This window comes from Phoca vitulina, unplaced genomic scaffold (genome assembly GCF_004348235.1).
Source record: "Phoca vitulina isolate PV1807 unplaced genomic scaffold, GSC_HSeal_1.0 scaffold16, whole genome shotgun sequence".
NCBI classification, from domain to species: domain Eukaryota; kingdom Metazoa; phylum Chordata; class Mammalia; order Carnivora; family Phocidae; genus Phoca; species Phoca vitulina.
The window spans coordinates 35058076-35078069 of NW_022589719.1; the positions used below are offsets into that span (position 1 = coordinate 35058076).

The window sequence follows — 19994 nt, forward strand, 5'->3', positions numbered from 1 at the left end:
ATCAGTGGTATAGACCAGGGGCTCGGCAAACACTGTGTGCACGCAACAGTATAGACCAGGGGCTCGGCAAACTCTGTGTGCACGCAACGGTATAGACCAGGGGCTCGGAAACTGTGTGCACACAACGGTATAGACCAGGGGCTCAGCAAACATTGTGCACATTAACAGTATAGGCCAGGGGCTCAGCAAACACTGTGTGCTCATCAACAGTATAGGTCAGGGGCCAGCCCCCAGACAGGGGCCAGAGCATAAATATCTGAGTCTACAGGCCTCTGTCACAACTACTCAATTCTTTCAGTAGCTCAAGAGCAGCCATAGACAGCAGGTAAACAAATGGCCCTGCTTGTGTTCCAATAAAACTTTATCTATAAAAACAAGTAAGGGGCCAGGTGTGGCCCACAGGCTGAAGTTTGTCCAGCTGTGCTATGGGTCTCTCTTCTTGACCTGTCCTGAGGATATCTCAAACCTCAGCCAACATTTCGCCATCAAGAACCAGGTAGCTTTGCAGCTTTTTCACAGGACACTTGACATTTTATTATGTCCACCCCTTGTGTTTGATGTTGAATTGTTTGCCGACCTGGTCTGCCCCACCAGGTCCCTGAGCAAACGGCCAACTCCTTGTTTCCCTCAGAGATGTGGGAATGAGAGGGAAATGTTTTGTGATGTTCTGAAGATCACCATCTTTTTATAAGTGATTTTCTTTCTCCCCAAACCTCTCATTCAAATTGGCTGTCTTATGTTCACGGCCTAAATTCTGGCAAACCTCTAGAGGTTTTTAATGAAGGTGTTTTATATGCCCTGGGACAAGCATGGAGCGCCCTGGCCTCCGGCAGCCTCTACCGAAGGCTGGAGAGGTTTGTGTCAGTCCTTGAAGGGGGGGAAACAGACGCTCCCTGAGCAGCCTCCCCACCCATGTTCACATTCACACCTCAGCCTCTGGGGCTGATCAGGCAAACCCCTGGGTTTATCTTTCTTATTACTGTGGCACACGGGCAGGGTTTGCTGGTTCCAAGTGGCCAAGGATTGCAATTGCCAAAATCCCATCTGGGGGATAGTGGGTAAACCGCAAACTCCCTCTCCAGCCCCAGCTCCTGGGACGTGGCAAAAATCCAGCTTCGTCCTGCTGCAGCCAGGAAGGGGGTGCACCTCCCTAAACAGCATCTTAAGAGTCTGAGTGGGACTCAAGGCTGCAAATAACAACAAAGCATGAACAGCCGCCCATCTCCGTGCACGCCGCCTCCTGAGCAGGCACCCGGCGGCCTTGGACCACCCCGTTAGACCCTCTGGACCTTATTCGTCCTCCCAAAGGGAAAGGCGTGGACAGCACCGCCTCAGAAGTCCTGCAGGCCTCCCCTGTGGGCCACTAAGACCTGTGTCCAATGCGGCATCCTCTGCCCAGCCTGTGTCAGGATATACGGCCCCTAAGACAGTCCACCCTGTGCCTTTATGAGCTCCTCTTCGCGTGAGCACGGATGAGTATTTCATTCTTCCCTGAGGAGAAAAAGGCTCTGTGACACATGTCGGTCCATTTAAATCCAGACCCTAACCAAGCCCAAATAGCGCATCTGGCCAGCCGTGCCAGGCGCACCCCCCAGACTCTGCCACCCCACCTCTCGGCTGTGATTACCAGAGCAACAAGGGTACGGGGTTCCTTTATGCAGTCCTCTGGGGGCGTCTGGCGGGCCGTACCCCTCATCTCCTCCTCTGTGTCACTTGGCTCCCAGCTTTAGTTTTTGGCTTTAATTTTTCCCCTGGCAACGGCACCCAATTCAATTGCAAAAGAGGAGACCCCCGCCTCAACTGGCACGTGAACCTGCACTTCTGGGCGTGGCGTCCTCCGTGTCGGTGTGATACGTACCCTCACGATCACAGTGGCCACCTCACGGGGGCGGTTCAGAGCCCCGCCAGGCCTTTCCCGGGGGGAGTCGGCCTCAAAAGCCCCGTCTCCGTCCCCAGACCTTTGCGCCCCCCTTCCTTTAGAACGTGGGCGTCTGCCATCTCCCATGGGTTTCAAACACCCGCAACCCGTGTCGGCCTTGGCGGCCAGCGCAGCGAGGGCGGGCCCGCGGCCACAGGGACACGCCCGGGCCCCGCGGCTCCCGAGCCTCGGCACGCGTCACCCCACGGTGCTCTCTTGTTCCCTCCACCCGCCCTCAGAAGCGCCGGCATATTCCAGAGGAGTCAACAAACAAATGGAGGCAGAGGGTTAAGACCGCCATGGCGGGGGTGAAATTGGTACTTTTCTCTTTCGGGGGCAACGCGAGTCTTGACTGTTTGCAGACGATCAAAGTCCGTTGTGTTTTTTCCTCAACAAACTCTGAGTGTCGTATTATTTTTTTAACATCCACGTCCACGCTTCTTTGCCTTCCCGCCACACCCACGGAGCCGCGACGTGTGCCGAGATGTCACTGCATGGCTTCCGTGGGCCCGCGGGGGGAGGGGAGCTCGTGAGACGTGCTTGTCACGCCTGCCTGCGCGTGCTTCTCGGGCTTCCCGCTGACACGCATGCCACCCGCCCCTGGAATGAGTGGCCTCCGGGGTGCCGCCCTCGTCCGCGTGCTCTGTCCTAACGCGTGCATCTCCCCATTTAAACATCCGCCCCTATTCGTTCTGGAAAGATCATTGCTACGCAGCAATCGGCGTTTTAACTTGTAACGCTAGTTGCTTGTTTCAGCTTGCCCCGCGCAGGAAAAAAATAACTATTATGGTCTGGGTGGCAGAGGGCAAAAAGATCTCGGCTCTTCCAACCTTCAGGCGAGGCTTGGGCCGGACGCAGGCGTCCCCCCAAGGCGCGGGGCTGAGGGTCGGATTTAGGAAAGCGTTTGGCACTGTGATGCCAGGGACACAGAGGAGTCACGTTTGCAAACGCGTATTGCTACTGTTCCCTGGCGTCATGTGATGGGTGATGAGACCCCAGACCCTTCCCTGGATGCTAGATGTGTGCTTTCACTCGTCACCTGCGGGCGTGTTTTCATAAAGGTGTTTCTGAGTGTTTGTTGTCCGAGTCGTGCACCCGCACACCCTCCCACGCGCACACAGACTTCTCTCCACCGTGATGGGTCCCACCAGGTGACCCGACGTTGTTTCGTGTTGCAGACAGACAAGGTGAAGCTGACCTGGAGAGACCGGTTCCCAGCCTACTTCACCAACTTGGTCTCCATTGTCTTCATGGTAAGTTCTGGAAGGCTGAGGTGGGACAGATCAGGGCAGCCCATGGGGAGACGGTGTGCTGCCCACCTAGACCAGAGTCAGATGTCAACGTGACACTGGCTCTCATCCTAGGCTGTGGGGTAGGGGGAGGTTCCACTAAAATGGGAAGGGGCCAAGGAGTCTGCAGGGACTCCAAGGTCTCTGTGAAAATGACCGGCCCCTTGTCCAGCCTGGGAGCTTTAAGTTAGAGTCCCGCATGGCCCCCCAGTCCTGTGGCCTGGTACCCAGGGCCTGGGGTTGGCCGCCGTGAACCAGGGCCTGAGCCTGTGTCTCCCTGAGCCCTCACAATCCCGATGCCACCCCCTCCTGCTGATGAGGAGACAGGCCGCAGGTCTGGCCCCTCTCCCCGGGCCACCAGGTTGGAGGTGGTGGGGCCAGGCGCCAGTCAGGCCTCTGCCCCGAGGGCCGCACTGCTCTCTGCGAACTCCACCGGAGGCGGGGGCTTGTCTTGGTTTTCCCTCATGGATGAGTCAGTCACAGCTCTGCGCCCCTCACTGCCCCCTGCCAGGAGCTTCATTCGCTGAGCAAGTACTGGTTGAGCACCTACAATGCTCCCCCCCATGTTCCTTGTCCTGGGAACGCCAGGGTGAACCCACCAGCCAGACCCCTGAGGCCCTTTTAATCCAGAGGGGGCATTGCCCACTGGAGATCTCGCCTGTCGTGGGGGCGCACCCGCCCTCTGGCAGGAAGCAGGGGACACCCTCCTTACTGAGTCACCTCGCGGGCTGGCCTCCCGTCTGTATGTCCGCGTGCTGGCGTGAGGCCGGGGTGGTGCCGTCCCCTGGGAGGGGCCCCTTGGCAGGAGCGAGGGAGTTTCCAAGGAAAGCCGTCATTCCCGGAGCTGGCCAAGGAGTGTGGTCAGGGTGTGGCTGGGCTGGCCGAGCTTCCTGAATGGGGTGTGGCCCCCGTCAGGCACCCACAGATGTGGGCAGAAGCGGAGGGACCAGCCCCAAGTCTAAAACAGGAGCTTTCCTAGACTTCTGATGGCTGCAGTCTCCCCCGGGGCTGAGGCAGCCACGGCCTTTCCAAGCCGTGACCTGAGACGCAGCGCAGGCCCACACCGCAGCAGGAGCGTCCCGGGAGCCGCGAGGGACCATCCTAGCAGGGCAGGGCCTGCTCTCTGCACCCCAAACGGGAGGAAGTCACACAGGGGACTGGAAGGAGCACGGAGCCTGGCCTGTGCTGGAGTCGGGCGGGAGTGACAGCCCGGCACAGCCAGCCTCCGTCCTCAGTGCGTCCTGGGGTTGGGATCTGCCCGCGTCCACACCCCAGTGCGGGACTGTGTGAGGACGAGGTCGTCTCCATGAGTTAGGGCCTTTGAGGAAAAGGAGAAGAAACCCAGGCAGACAGACCGCTCTGCACAGAATAAACTCCAGCCGAGCCAGAGCCCACCCCAGTCTCCCAGGTAGCCACCAGCCCGAGCTTTATGGAATGTTCTGGTCCACCGGTGGGTTTGGCCAGATGAACGATGAGCCAGGTGTGTGGGTGGTTCATGAAGAAATTGGGAGAAGGGGCTCCAACTGTCTGTCCCAGCCAGGCCTGCAGCCCTGCCCACGCCTACCCGCCTCCAGAACAGCACTCCTCCCGCTCAGGGCCACCCATGTTTTGGGGAGAACCCCTCCCCGCCAGAGTCAGCCTGACTCACACAAGCCAGGCCAGTCCCTCGGGTTTTGGCCACTCGGTGCCCTGTTGGAGTTAGGGGGCAGGAGAGAAGGCATGGTGCCCTGCAGCAGGTGACAGCAGAGATCCTGGGCATGTCAGAATCGGTGTACTCACCTGGTCAATCCCAGAGCCCCGTCCGTGTTGGAGCCAAATTGCTGCAGGGGGGGGGGGGGCTGGGCTCACTGGGCTCAGGGGCTTCTGATCGGACCTGACCGGCTCTTCTCCCTCTGCAGATTGCAGTGACCTTCGCCATCGTCCTGGGAGTCATCATCTATAGGATCTCCACGGCCGCTGCCTTGGCCATGAACTCCTCCCCGTCCGTGCGGTCCAACATCCGGGTCACGGTCACAGCCACCGCGGTCATCATCAACCTGGTGGTCATCATCCTGCTGGACGAGGTCTACGGCTGCATAGCCCGCTGGCTCACCAAGATTGGTGAGTGTGCCTCCCTAGCGTGGGGCCTTGGGCTGCTCACTTACCTTCTCTGAGCTTTCTTCCCGCGAGAGCTGAGTACATGGTCACGTGCATCTCACTCCTTCTAGAGGTTCCAAAGACGGAGAAGAGCTTCGAGGAGAGGCTGATCTTCAAGGCTTTCCTGCTGAAGTTTGTGAATTCCTACACCCCCATCTTTTACGTGGCTTTCTTCAAAGGCAGGTAGGGACCGCGGTTACTGAAACTCACTGTGTTTCCCACCTTGTTCCTCCGGGGGCAGTAGAAGGCTCTCCTCCCCATCTCCCAGCAGCTGGGAGGCCCTGGGCCCAGGGCAGAGCATTCAGAGTGGCTCCCACTAACACTGAGCTCGTGGAGGGGCCTGGCTTCCACAGGGGGGCCAGAGCAACGGGGACCCCCTCAGTAGGGTGGGATGGGTGAAGGGGATTAGGGCCCCAGGAGTAGGTAAAACGGCGCAGCCATGGCCAGCCTGGTGTTCCAGGCTAGTGGTGGGGTAAACTCCATGCCCGGACCCTCTGAGCCGCCCTGGGCTTGGAGGGGCTTGTGGTCCACCCACCAAGACTCCCCATCACCGTTCCTGCCTGGGGCTAGCAGGTCTGATCCCAGAACCCCTCCGAAGGCTTCTTCCTCAGCATCGTGATTTAGTGGCCATCCTCCCACACCAGGGCCCCAGAGCCCCCCGAGATCATCCATGACCACGGGGCAGGCCCTCAGAGGCCTCTACCCCTCCCCAGCCTGACGAGGCCGTGGCAGGTGGCGCGGTCTGTGCTGGGCAGCTTTGCCTCGGTCCCCACGCCTGCCGCCGCCACCCCGGCCCCTTTCTCTCTTGGCTTCCTGCTGAGGTCCCGTCTTGTCTGGGGACAAGCCCCCGGAACACACGCCGACAGCACACCACAGTGGTCGTGTCTCAGGCGCTGGAAGCCTGGGGGCGCGCTGAGCTGACTGCAGCCCCCACCTCGGGGTCTCCCTGCGCAGCCCCTCCCCTCCCACTGCCCCCGCTCGTTGCAGGTTCGTCGGACGCCCGGGCGACTACGTGTACATTTTCCGTTCTTTCCGGATGGAAGAGGTGAGCGCATGCTCCCGTCCCGCTTTCCCAGGTCCGTCCACACAGCAGACTTGGGAGAAGCAGACGTTACGGACTAGCGTCTCCCTCCTCGGCTGCTGACCTGCTGCTGGGCCGGGGCTCTGATCTTATTTGGCACGTCCATATAGCGTTACCCTGAAAGGAGAAAGTCTCTCCAGACTCACCAAAACTGTAGACTGACCCGTTTGATTTTTTTTCATTTTCTATAAGATCTTAAGTGTTTTTTTTTTCTTTTTCGTTAAGATGGATTAATGAGGACAAGACAGAACTCAGCTTCATTCTTTTACTGTAACAGGGAAATGCCTGCCTCTCTCCCCCTAAATCAGTGCTGGTGACCTTTGGCTTCTGCTCAGCTCTGCGGCCACCGTGGGTCTGGTTAGTGCACCGGCCACTGGACTTGCTCCAACGGCCCCGCCAGACCAAGCCAGGGCTTCGGGGCCGCCAGGGCGTCAGGTCTCAGGGGAACCAGTCAGCATTGCCAGCACCCGGAGTAATTCAGCTTACTGGAAAACAAGGGGCGGGTCTTCTGATAAAGACCCTGTGAAATGGGGTAGAGAGGATTGGGGTGGGCTTCAGGTACAGGGCGATCTGGCTGCCCAAGGCACAGCCAAGAGGTTCAAGCCCCTGGGTGCCAGCCCCTGAACATCCCAAGACATGAGCCTGACCCACAGGAACAGATGTTTGCAAGAAGCCATGAAGTACTCTCCCGTTATGTGATCTTGGCCTTTCTGTAAACAATACTATGTCAGATTCTTTAATAATTAGAGACAATGGGGAAATGCCTTTGTAAAATAGAATAAAGCAGAGGACATCATTTTTTTTAATGAAACGGAGGCTTTCCAACATGAAATTTGTGCTAACAGTATAAAAAGTTTTGTTCTGTCCCGTAGAGGGGTCAGCTGTCCCCAGAGGGACACCCAGTGTCCCTTGATCTCCAGTCACTTGGGCAAGTTAAGCCTCTGGCCCGTCCCATGCCTGCCCACACCCAGCCTCAGGCAGGGGGTGCAAGCCCTCCAAGGACAGGGACGTTAAGCCTCAGAGGGGTGGCCAGCCACCTCACCACGTGGCTTCCCAACCGCATAGGCCCGTGGATAGGCAGCAGTGCGTGGGACTGGGCAGCGGCCCTGGGGGAGAAGGAGGAGCCCCTAGATCCAGCCCCACCCCTGCCCACTCCCTGGCAAAGCGCTCCTCTCTCTGAGCCTCGTTCCAGCCCTGACAGCCTGCAGGCAAGGTGCAGTAGCTTCCTAGGAACGCTGTAACAAAACACCCCAGAGCAGGCGTCCTATAGCAACAGAAACATATTCTCTTACCGTTCTGGGGGCCAGAAGGCCAAAATCAAGAAGCCAGCAGGGCTGCACTCCCTTCAAAGGCTCAGGGGAGGTTCCTCGGGCCTTGCTCCTGGCTTCTGAGGGCTGCCGGCATCCTTGGCGGGCCTTGCTTCTGGCCGGGGCCCTCCAATCTCTGCCTCTGTCTTTGCACGACCTTCTCTTCTCTGTGTCTGTGCGTTTCCTCTTCTTATAAGGACCCCAGTCACTGCCTCAGGGTCCACCCTGCTCCAGTATGACCTCGTCTTAACTCGGTCATATCTGCAAAGACCTTTTTACAACTAAGGCCATATTCTGTGGTTCTGGGGGTTAGGATGGAGACATGTCTTTATAGAGGCCACATTCAACCTGCAGCACCAGGGCTGACCTCCCCTCGCTGGGAGCTGCGGTCATCTCTCCAGGTGTCCACCATGGGCCAGGGTCAGGGTCTGATGCACCTGCTCTCTGTCCCACAGTGTGCCCCGGGAGGCTGCCTGATGGAGCTCTGTATCCAGCTCAGCATCATCATGCTGGGCAAGCAGCTCATCCAGAACAACCTGTTTGAGATCGGCATCCCGTGAGTAACGTCTGGCCTCTGCCCCGGAGGGCTCTTGTGGTGGTCTGGGGGACAAGTGAGGTGGGACCTGGGCCAGGACGGGGCACCAGCAGCGGGGAGGGGGTGGGAACACGAGGGGAAGGCAGGGTATGGCCACCCCATGGTGCACGAGGAGAGGATGGGGGCCCAGATGACCCCCTGCTCTGCGGCAGGCTGAGGATGCGGGGTCCTGACAGGCACCCTGAGACACGCATGCCGGCCCCCGGTGGTTGGCAGATGGAGCACCTAGAGGCTCTGCTTCCTGACCTTGTGCCCTTTGAGAATCGTGTCCTGACCCCCCTCCAAGGCAGCCAGCCCGCTGGAATGATCCCCACCCCACCCCAAACCACTGCGTCTGCTTGGGCCTACCTGACCCCTGACCCTGTTGGCTCTCCCTGTACCTGTTTCCTTATGTCAAAAACCAAATGATGACACTTGACCCCTGCCTCTGGGGGGAGAGCACAGGAGATCAGCGACAGAGAAGTCCGGCTCAGAGAATTAGAAACACAACTTGGAGGTGAGGGGCCCTAGCACCCATCTTCCCGGACCCCCAACTGAAGTGACACCGTGTTTCCCTCAGGAAAATGAAGAAGTTCATCCGCTATCTGAGGCTGAGGCGCCAGAGTCCCTCTGACCACGATGAGTTCGTGAAGAGAAAGCAGCGCTATGAGGTGGACTACACGCTGGAGCCCTTCGCGGGCCTCACCCCAGAGTACATGGAGATGAGTGAGTGGTGGCCGGAGGGGTCCCATCTTCGGGCTGGGGCTGGCTGCAGCCCCTTGCACAGACAGGCGCTCAGGAGATACCCAGGGATGGAGCCTTGGCACCAGCAACTATGTCGCTGGACAGGAGGATGCCCAGAGGTGGCCCATAACTCTCAGTGGGGTACACCAGAGAGGAGGGAGATAGGGCAGGTGCAGCTCGCACGGCCACCTGGAACCCCCCAACCCCACCCCCTCCCTCTCCTCACCTCCTCCCACCATTCCAGCCACACTGGCCTCCTTGCTGTTACCCAAACTCCCAGAGCTCGTGCCTGCCACAGGGCCTTTGCACTAGCTATGCCCTGCCTGGAATTCTCTCCCCCTAATACCTGCATGACTCACTCTCTCCAGGGCTGTGCTCAGGATGTCCTCCTCCAGAGGGGTCTTCCTGACCACAGTGTTTAAAAGGGGCAGCCCCTCCCCTGCACCACTCTGACCCTCTGCCTCTCCCCCTGCTCCGATTCTCGTCACCAGCCTGCAATATACCTTTACCTCTACCTCCCAGCAGAATGGAAGTTCTGTGAAAACAGGACCTTTTTTTCCCTTCACTGTCATACCCCCTACACCTAGAACAGATCTAGGTATATCGTTGGCGCTCAGTACATGTTTGCTGAGTGAACAGATGAGCAAAGGAAGCCAAGAAGACCCCTGCAGAGGGGTCCCAAAGTGTAGGGCCCCCGGCCACCATGGACAGCACATTTTAAATGCTGGCTCTGGGGCCCACGCCCGATCTATGCACGGTGGGACCTGGGACCTTGCACTTTTAACAAATACTTGAGCAAACCCAAGGCCTCCTCTGAGTGTCGAGGGGCAGGGTGGCACCATGAGCACTTCCGTCCTGCTGGCCCAGTGGGTCCATAGAAGTCACACCCAGCATCCCAGATGATTGTTCAAGAAGCACCTTGCCATTGACTCCGAAGGAAAAGAATCTTAAGACTTTGAAAAATGGAAATAGCATTGTGTTCAGATGACATTGGTTTCTCCTGGAACGAAATCCAAGGTGAACCAGAGGTGGACAGGCAGCTCCGTCACCCCTGTGGACCCCCATGGAGCCCCGTGGGCCTGCTGCCTCCCTGGCTGTCTGGTTTCAGCCCTGGGGTCCAGGAGGAAGGCCACCCCTGCCTGCCTGAGGCCAGTAGGAGGACAGACACAGAAGAGCAGCCTGGGATTGGCTGGCAGACAGAGGCCCCCCCAGATTTTAATTTCTACAGTGGCTGGAGGTCGCATTCCGCTTTCCTGTTGGGCGTGGTGAGACTCCTGGGACAGGCCCCTGCCCACCCAGGGAGCAGCCCACCCTGTGACCCAGCCATACCCCGCCGCTCAGGACACTCTCCTCGAGGACCGACTCTGCTGGGCACCTAGAGCACACAGTGCCCAGGACTGAAGAGAAGCGCAGCTGGGAGGGCCCCGGGCCCGGGCCATCTCCAGCTCCCCTCCCTGCTTCTCGGCCTGTCCACATACCACTCGGGAGTGGGGACCCCACGGCCTCAGGAGCCCACGTGGAGCCCACAGCCAAGCTTATCCGAAGCCTCCATCCCCGCCAGAGCCGCCCGCAGACACGACCGTGTCCACAGAAGCATCCCACGGAGGCCGACGGGGCGAGCAAGAAACCAGTGGCCCGGCTCCCAGACAGAGGCTCCCACAGAGCCCCCCACTGGCGGCTCTAACAATGGCCACACTCAGCCCGCCAGGCACACGGTGACATTCTGCCGGCTTCCTTGTTTACCACCTGGCAGGCAGCGAGAGCCCTGGGACAGACTGTTCGGTTCCTGAACCCGCCTCCCCCATGCTGTTCAGCAACCTTTACCTGACCTCTCCCAGGAGCCCGGCTGTGTGCCGGCCGCAGCATCCGAGGTCCAAGCCCCAGGGCCGGCCTGGCGACGATAAGGATGGTCCGAGAGGGGACACTGGACAGTGGGCCCCGCCCAGCTCCGTCCCTGAGGCCCGACGGACACGCAGCAATACTGGCAGGCCCCCCAGGTCCCAGGAACCCCCCAGGAGCCCCCCACCTGCTTGAGACCCTTGCCAGCCCCGCATGGGGTGACCGAGGCTGGGCCTTCATGCTCATGGGGGCCTTTTCCCCATCACTGATGATTATCTAAGATTAGATGTATGATAAGTGACTGCATGCTCGTTATTCAGGAGTCAACAGTGGGGTCCAGAGCAAAATTTGGAACATTCCCCACAGCCCCCTCCTGGCCCGGGGTCACCTGGGGTCATGGTGGGTGCATCCCCAGGGTCCCTTTTATGCGGGTACAGGGGTGCATCAGAGGCAGGAGCCAGCCAGACCCCGCCCACCCGTGTGTTCAGCTTGTGGCACGTGGGGACCCGCCGTGGCACGCAGTAGCGTGCTGACCGCCCTACTCTCCTTGCAGTCATCCAGTTTGGTTTCGTCACCTTGTTCGTCGCGTCCTTCCCCCTGGCCCCGCTGTTCGCGCTGCTGAATAACATCATCGAGATCCGCCTGGATGCCAAAAAGTTCGTCACCGAGCTCCGAAGGCCGGTGGCTGTCAGAGCCAAAGACATCGGTGAGTGACTCTGGGGAGCTGGTTCTGGGCACGCACTGGGTTTGGGGGAGGTGGTCCCGCTCCCCAGAAGCTCGATCCAGAGCCGGCAGATTGGGGTCAGGCGCGGGGTCCCCACGAGCTCCTGGATGGAGACTCGGGGGCTCGGCGTGGGGGTAGGAGACCTAGAGCCTCCTTTGCACCCTGACCCCAAACTCTCCACTCCTGAGAGAACATTCCGGAAAATGTCAGTGCCTTGGGTGTCTGAATATCTCGACAGCCAGCCGCACTAGGAGGTCCCCGAGGTGCGTGCGCTGAGGTCCTCAGCACCCCCGCCCTCCTGTCTGTGTGGCCCCAGAGCACAGACAGAGCTGACGGGTGGGAAGCTCGTGTTAGGGGCTGAGCGGGTGCCTTTCCACGCAGTGCATCATGTAGTCATTCGACGTCCACAGACAGGAAAGTGGGGAGGAAGGAGCCCTTTCAGCGGCTCAGGAAGAGCTCTGTGTGGCTTGCCCGGAGGGTCAGGGCTGAGAGGGTTCTAACCCCCTGCCAGCGAGGGCTTCCTCATCGCCCATGCAGGGGAAGGGGGTGGAGGGATGGTGCACTTACTGGGAGTGCGACACCTAGCCCTCTGGTAGAGGTGTCACCAACGAGGAAGATCATCTCAAAGCGAGTCAGCTTCATTCAACCAGGACCCAGTTTTCAAGGTGAACGCAAAAAAGTTTATATTTAATCTTGAAATGAGATGGAAAATGCAAAAATACATTGATTTGAAGTCCTATTTGACACAGTTTTCACCGGAATGGCACATCTGCGCTGGTCAGTGGAAGACACAAAGATTGACATGTTAGGCGTGTTGTCATTGTCCCCGAGATGAGGATGCCAGGGTGTTAGGACATCAGCAGGGCAGACGTCATCTTGCTGAGAGGTGGCGGCTTCTCCAGCCCTTTGCACTGGCTCGTCCTCATCAGAAACGCCCCTCGGCCGTCCCATCCCGCCTGTGTTCGTGGGGCTCCCCAGTCCATGCCCGCCCTGGCCCCTGGTGGCACCGGTGGCGTGGCCGTGCCCGCCGCTCTCCAGCGCCACCCCCTGGGACAGCGTGGGCTCCGGCTCCTCCTAGACGCGCACTCTCCCAGGTTGAACCGTCCAGAAGTGCCATTCGCACCCTCACGCGTGGCCACGTGTCACACGTGTCGGTGATTCTGTCCGGTTTACCGTGGCCCACGTTTGCGCCGTGGCATCCGTGGAGACTCCAGGGCCCGGCTTTGGGATGGGCTGGGGAACCTTGGCACTCCGTAGGGAGGGGCGCCAGCCAGAGCCGGGGCTCAAATACAGAGGTGTGTCTGTCACCATCCGTCTGTCACCCATCTGGACTGGATGACCCAGACGATCGGCAGAGACTCTGCAAACAGACGTCCTCCCGGCTGGACTTCCCTGGAAGATTTTGCTTGTGATTTTTTTTTTTTTTTTTTTTTTTTTAAAGGTTTTATTTATTTGACAGAGAGAAAGACAGCCAGAGAGGGAACACAAGCAGGGGGAGTGGGAGAGGGAGAAGCAGGCTTCCCGAGGAGCAGAGAGCCTGATGCGGGGCTCGATCCCAGGACCCTGGGATCATGACCTGAGCCGAAGGCAGACGCTTAAGGACTGAGCCACCCAGGCGCCCCTTTGCTTGTGATTTTAAGAGGTTTTAAAAACCCCTGACCTAACTGGCCCTCTGAAGTCCCTGCTGGCTCCCAGGCGCCTGATTCTGCCTCAGCCCTGGCTGTGGGGCGAGCCCCTTGCCCCGCACACCACACCCCTGGGTTTGCTGCTTCTCCGGGTCCGAGCTCAGCTTGGGGATTCCATGGTCTCTGTGGGCCACAAGGGCATCCTTCTCACCCAAGGCTAAGGGCACTGAATTTGGGCCCCAGGCCGCATTCACAAGCCCCCTCCCCAGATGAAGGTGACATTGCCCCCAGGGTTCCCGTGAGCTTGTCATGCCCTGCTCTGAGAGTGGACCCCAGAGGGCTTTGTGTGGCCTTGATCGCTTCCTGGGCCTTTCGGCATCGGGTCCTCCAAGGAACCTCTAGAGGAGGTTTGGGCAAATCCTCGGTCCCATTTTCCCGGTGGGAAGACCAAGGCCAGGTGGTTACCAACGCTGAGCTGGAACTGGAGACCCCACGCCCCCAGCCCTCCGCCCCCGGGCCACCCGTTCCTGCAGCGCCTCCACAAGCAGAGGGTCTGCCCAGAGAAGCTTATGTTGCACACCCGAGGCCTGAAAGGACAGGGGTGGACGGGGCGGCTGGCCAAGGCGCTGCCTGGACAGCCCTTGGGGATTCTGGAGCCCTGTGCCCAGTGAGAGTGTGGCCTCCCGGTCATCACTTTGCCCTGACAAAGGCCTGATTCTCAGGCGCCCAGAGGCCCCAGGCGAGTCGGCGGTGGGTGTCTGTTTGCTTTGGCATCCTTTGCTCAGCAGAGCCCGCTTCCCCTGCAGCCTCGTCCTCAAACCTGCAAACCTCCCGGCCCTCCGTGCCTGTCACGGGCGTGGTCCTTCCCACCACCGCCTTTTGCCCGTGGCTCCCCTTCTTTCCCTGTTTTTATGGGTCGGCTGCTCACTTCCTCGTTCCTCTCTGGTTGGTTGGAGGCATAATCTGCTCTTCTTTGACTGTAACCTTTCCCTGAACAGGCCTTTGTATTCCTCCCGCGATCCGTGTGGGCCCCGAGGGGACGCCAGGCCCCGGGGCCCCCACAGCCTGCACCCGGGGCTCCAGGGGTGGCTGGGGGAGGCTCTGGCTGGGAGGGGAGGCCTGGCGAGTCTCAGCTCCCTGCCAGGGGGAGCCCGGCCCCGGCTTCTCAGCCCTGACCTTTGACAGCTGATTCACAAGCTTCCTGCGCTCACACTTCTCCTGAGCCTCCCTCCCCCCGGCGTGAGCAGCCTCTGCCTGCGGTTGGCTCCTGCACATGGGCAGACAAGACGAAAGGCCTCCCTATCTCTTCTTGGAAATGGGGTCTGGTGTCCCCCGGGGACAGCAGGGACACCTTGAAGAGGAAGACAGCTCCCTCCCCCCTTGGAGATTCTCACACAGGCAGCCTGAAGGGTTTCCTCTTGTGCCTGGAGACCATCGGAGCATGGTATGCTCTGCAGCGTGCGTCCCAATAGCGCAGACGGGGTCAAGGCTCCCAGAGAGGCTGAGCCCGAGGGCCGGGGCTGGCGTCCTGGTTTGGCATTTTTTGAACAAGACCCCAGGATTCTGGCGTGGGGTCCCACGGGGGATCTCGGGGCTGGACATAGAGACGCCCCAGGGCCTGTGCAGTAGGCTCTGTCCTGGGTTCCGGGAAGCTCTCCAGCTCACCCCACAGCCCGGCCTGGTCTCTCCCACTTCCCAGGCTCCCCTCCCTCGACCCATTGGCCTGTCAGCGGGGCAGGGGGTCGAAGACCCATTTCCTCCCCTCGTGCTGCGCTCAGGTGGCGCCGCCTCCCCCAGGAGCCCTCTGCCCGGACACTTCACCTTCGCCGGGCTCACCCAGGCCCCAGCGCCCTATCTTGGAGGTCTCAAACCCAGACCCCGCAGGGCCAGGCGGGCCCCGCAGAGACCAGAGCCACAGTGCATGGTCCGGCCTGGAGGGGGCGCCACCGTAGGCATGGAGCCAGGCCAGCCCCGTTTGGGAGCCAGGCTCCTTCAGAAAAGGCAAGTCCAGATTCTTAAAAACACAGCATCCTGATTTGTAAACACCAGTCAGCGTCTGAGCCTGCGGCCTCCACTCTCGGGCCTCGTGGGCCTATGCTCTTGCTGTCTTTGCAGATGGGGGCCCAGGTGGCCCCCCAGCGCTCACGGCTAGGGCAGAAATGCCCCCATGTAGCTCCCCCGGCCGAGTGGCGAGTGGCGGTCTCCGCCCCGGACAGAGGAACCCCAACACTTTTCCATAATGACGAATACAGATCCCCTCCCGCCCTTTCTGGGAAGTGCTGGTTATCCCCATCTCAGCTGGGTCCGGGGCAGGGAGAGACCACCCGGGACAGGTCTCTGAGGCCAACAATGTCCGTGACACGTGCCTGGCCTGATAGGGCCCAGCTGGGCCAGAGGAGGGGTCAGGCAGGGGCCCTAACACGCCCGGCCTGCTCTGGGCCCTCAGATAAGGCACTCCCTCCCCGGGCCCTGCTGGCCTCACTCTGCTGGGGAGGCCAGGGGAGGACCGTGAGTTTGTCTCCTGCTGTGTGGTGAGACCCCTGCTCACCGGTAGTTGGGTGCAGTGCTGGACCCCGGGGTGGCAGAAATGGGGGGCACCCAGACAGGAAGTGTTCTGCACCTCATTGATGTCAAGTTGTTATGCTCAAGTCGTGACCCCAGCGTCCCCCACCCGGGGCCCTGGCATTGCTCTTTGACCCTGCGTTTAGGGGCCTGTCCCTAAATTCTTCTAGCACCGGAGGGACGTGGCAGGTCCAGGGCATGGAAACCTCATGGGCTTGGTCTCCACTTACTCTTACGTGGACCCTTCTGGGCAGGAACCGCGTCCAAATTGAATGTTTGTCCCTCTGGAAGGAAAGGCTTCGTCTAAGGTTTCAGGTTCATAGGGGAGGGCGCAGAACCACTCAGGGAGCAGTTGATTTGAAGCACCCCTTTTAGAAGCTACAGTTTGCCTCCAGACTCAGCTGCTGAGCCGGGCTCTGTCATCAGCCGCGATCCCCCCTGCGCTCCAGAACCTCTGCTTATTCCCACACATTCGACCACCAGGGAAGGGACCTGCTCGCCTGTTAGCTGGGGTTCCTGACAGCCCGGTGCAAGCCATCCTGAAACTGTGCTTCTCCCCCCACCACCCCCCACCCCCAGGAATCTGGTACAATATTCTCAGAGGCGTCGGGAAGCTGGCCGTCATCATCAACGTAAGTGACGTCGGGGGCCTCTGCTGGACAGAAGTGTCCGTTGGGCTGCCACGGGGCTGGGCGCCCCTTCCAGGGAAGCCAGGTGGGGTCTCTGTCTCCAGCTTGTGTTGTCCCAGGCTGGCGAAAGCCTCTCCTGTTCAGACATGTCCCTTGGTCATACTGAGGCGTTGGGACGAACTGTGGGTGGGAAGGACAAATTGTCCTCGACCTTTTTCTATAACCTTGAGCAAAATTCTCCAGCACACCCACCCTGGCCCCTAAGTCCACTCCCTCCCCCAGAATCCTGAGAATATACAGAGGGAGAGAGGGAGAGGCAAAGACAGGTAAAGAGACAAATTCCTCCCTAGCCATCAGTCTGCTCTTATTTTTTAAAAGTTAGCCTTGTCCCTTTATATGAAATACGTGCCTATTCTTTAAAAGTTCAGGAAATGCAGAAACACGGAAACAAGGGGGAGAAGCCTGCCAGCCCCCTCCTACACCCACGTAGCTTGCTGAGGACTCTGCTCCCCCACCAGCCTCCTGCCCGGCAGCCCTCCTCCCCGGCACCTCGTCCACACTCTCCTGCCACATGGTGCCATCCTCCTGGCCTCTCCTACCCCTGGGCCTGCAGGTTAGGAGGGCAGTGGCCCCTCTGTCATGAGAACCAGCCCTCTGCCTTCCCTGCGGCCGCCCATCCAGGTCTGCGTGATCGCCCTGGGCTTAGCGGTCTCGCGGTCCCTAGCACATGCTTCAAAGCCAAGGCTAAACCCCAGCCATGCGAAGGAACATCAGACAGCCTCGGAGGTCCGCAGTGCCACCGCCCTGTGACCCTCAGCCCTCCACCTGCTGGCTGAGCCTGAGCCCCCAGAAGCTGACCCCTTGCACGCAGGCGGCTGATCCCAGCAGCAGACACAGCCTGGGGCCTGCACGCCTGCGATGCTGGGTCTGGGGACTGGGCCCCCACAGCACAGGAGGTGAAGCTCAGCCCCAGAGAAGAGACTCTCGGGGCCCTAGGACACTGCCTCTCCTGCTGGGGGCAGCCTCCCTGCCCAGTCCAGGCTCGGAAACCCCTGTTAAAGGGCCGCGGCGGGCAGAGCGTGCATCCTGGGCAGCAACAGCTCCTCATCCTGACCTGGGCAGGCGGGCGCAGGGCCCAAGACAGGAGGGCACGTTTTGACTGGGGGTCAGTGCTGGGGACGGGATGCAGCTGTCTGGAGCACAGGGGTGCTGTCAGCAGCTGGAAACCAGCTAGACCTCTCATGGGAACAACCAAAAACAGCTAGCATTTATCGAGTCTCTAGAATAATCCAGGCCCTTCTACACTCATCCACCCACTCGTGCACACACAGCCTTCAGGGAAGGGACTGTCATTGCCCGTCTTACAGGTGAAGCACAGAGAGGCCAGGCAACTTACCCAACGCCACACAGCCAGAAAGCGGCAGGGCTGGACCTTACCCCAGGCTGCCAGGCTCCAGGTCCCTGCTCCACACCAACACCACACCAGCTGTCCCCAGAGACGGCTCTGGAACAGGATGAGCCGAGTCAGAATATCATCTTTCCACTCCCACGTTCCCTTTCAAGTATGCCAGGAAGGTGAAGCAGGCAGAGCACAGAGAGGTTAGGTGACTTGCGCAAGGCCACACAGCCAGGGAGAGGCAGCATTTGTCCCCAGGCCTTCCTACTCAGGGGTGTCTTGTTCCCTGTGCCCAGGCCCTCCCAACATTCTGGTGGCCTGCCGACTTGTGGGCAGAGTGTCGCATGACCAGACCCCAGGGCAGGGCCGCGCTGGCTCCCTTAGGGCGTGTCCCCCTCCCGCCCCCACCTGGCAGTCTGCACTCACCGCCCTGTCCCCCGGCCCAGGCGTTCGTCATCTCCTTCACATCCGACTTCATCCCTCGCCTGGTGTACCTCTACATGTACAGCGAGAGCGGGACCATGCACGGCTTCGTCAACCACACCCTGTCCTCCTTCAACGTCAGCGACTTCCAGAACGGCACCGCCCCCAACGACCCCATGGACCTGGGCTACGAGGTGCAGATCTGCAGGTATGGCTCTCGACGTCTCTTTCTGAAAGACACACGTGGTGGGAAACCCCCTCTTCAAGCAAGGATTCTTTCAGGGGCAAGTCACAGAATAGCTCGAGCTTGCTTCAAGGAAAAAAAAAAGCCAGGGTCGCAGTAGGAAGTGACTTATTAGTTCCTTTCATTAAGAAGGCCAGGATAGCTTCAGGCATGGCTGGATCCAAGAGCTACAATTTGCCCTCAGGCCCCCTCTGGCGCTGCCTCCCAGCTTTGCATTCCTCTGTGGTGGCACTGTGTTCTGGCGGGCAGTGAAGACGCCCTGTCTGCTCAGCTATCCCAGTGACAGAATGTGTTCCTCAATAGTCAGCAAAAATCAGGGTTTAACCTCACTGGTCTGTCATGGACCACGTGCCCATCCCTAAATGAAACCCCGTTGGCAAGGGGTAGAGGCTAGAGCTGGGGTGTGTGCCCGGATGTGGGGTCATGGTCAGAGAATGAAGAGGTCCTTAGGAAAACGGGGGTGCTCTGACTCGGGGAAGGGGTACTAGATGCTGGGCAGGCCAGCTGAGATGGCCAGACCTGTGGGGCCCCAGCTGCTGGCCAGACGCTTGGGGTGTGCAAGGAGCACCCCAGGAAAGATGGAGGCGGGGCTGGGCGTGGGAGGCAGAGCTGAGACCTGGCCATTCCCTGGGCCCCTTCCACATGTGCCAGCCTGGGTTAGGGTCTGGGGACCCGGGACTGGCATCGTCCCTGCTATCCAGGGACCTCGGTGGAGATCGGTGTTAAGGAGGGATCGTAGTTGGAAGCCCGGGTGAAGGGTGGACACAGTGGGGTCACTCCAGGGGGCAGGACAACGTGGGCAAAAGCACAGAGGTGGGAACCAGTGTGAGCTACCCCAACCGAGCTGAGACTCAGGACACAAAAGAGCGCAGGGGCCAACATACACGTCCCAGAGCCCGTGCGGTAAAGCTCGGTCCCTCCTGCCCGGGGAGGCCTGCTGGCTCCTCCTTGACACATAGTTCCCTGAGGCTGGCTGGTATGTGTCTGTCACCTTGACTGAGGAAAGGGGAGTGGCGGCACCTGCTAGGGTCCATGGTACCGACCAACAAGAAGTAGCTTGCAGCGACAAGACAGGCCCAAGAAACGGGAAAACGCTCCGCCCTCCCCCCCGGAGCCGTTGGAAAAGGGAAGCAGGCGCCCCCGGCTCGGGTGGCTCCTGACCGCAGCGCAGACAGCGGGTGTCCCCACTGGCCCTGAGCGACTCCGGCGCAGGCACACGGTGTTCACTTCCGCGTCAGGGCGGGGACGGCACCTGCTCGGGGCCCAGGAACGATTAGAGCCGCGTCTGCCAGCTAGACAGGGCACTAACACCGCAAGGCCTGCACCCCAGCCCGGGTCCAGCTTTCCGAATCCCACCCACGTGCACGTGATGGGCTCGAAAATCACAGGGGAGGCCCGGAATGGTCCACTCCCAGCTTCGGCGTGGTCACCTCGGAGAGGGGACGGCCTGGGGAGCCGGAAGTGCAGGGGAAGGGGCTCCAGACACCTGCCCCCATCCTTCAG

At 60.0% G+C, this 19994-nt stretch overlaps 1 protein-coding gene across 2 annotated transcripts in view; it reads left to right on the forward strand.

Moving 5' to 3' along the window:
• ANO1 (anoctamin 1) overlaps positions 1–19994 on the forward strand; it is a 78809-nt gene that overhangs the window by 54157 nt on the left and 4658 nt on the right. Inside the window, exons 16-25 of one of the 2 annotated variants that reach the window (XM_032414224.1) lie at positions 2158–2235; positions 3097–3171; positions 5106–5307; positions 5415–5526; positions 6331–6388; positions 8187–8287; positions 8886–9031; positions 11442–11594; positions 16379–16431; positions 18271–18455. In XM_032414224.1, the coding sequence (XP_032270115.1) occupies positions 2158–2235; positions 3097–3171; positions 5106–5307; positions 5415–5526; positions 6331–6388; positions 8187–8287; positions 8886–9031; positions 11442–11594; positions 16379–16431; positions 18271–18455 (1163 nt within the window). The remainder of the gene's footprint in view (positions 1–2157; positions 2236–3096; positions 3172–5105; positions 5308–5414; positions 5527–6330; positions 6389–8186; positions 8288–8885; positions 9032–11441; positions 11595–16378; positions 16432–18270; positions 18456–19994) is intronic. The other variant, XM_032414223.1, reaches the window with a different exon arrangement.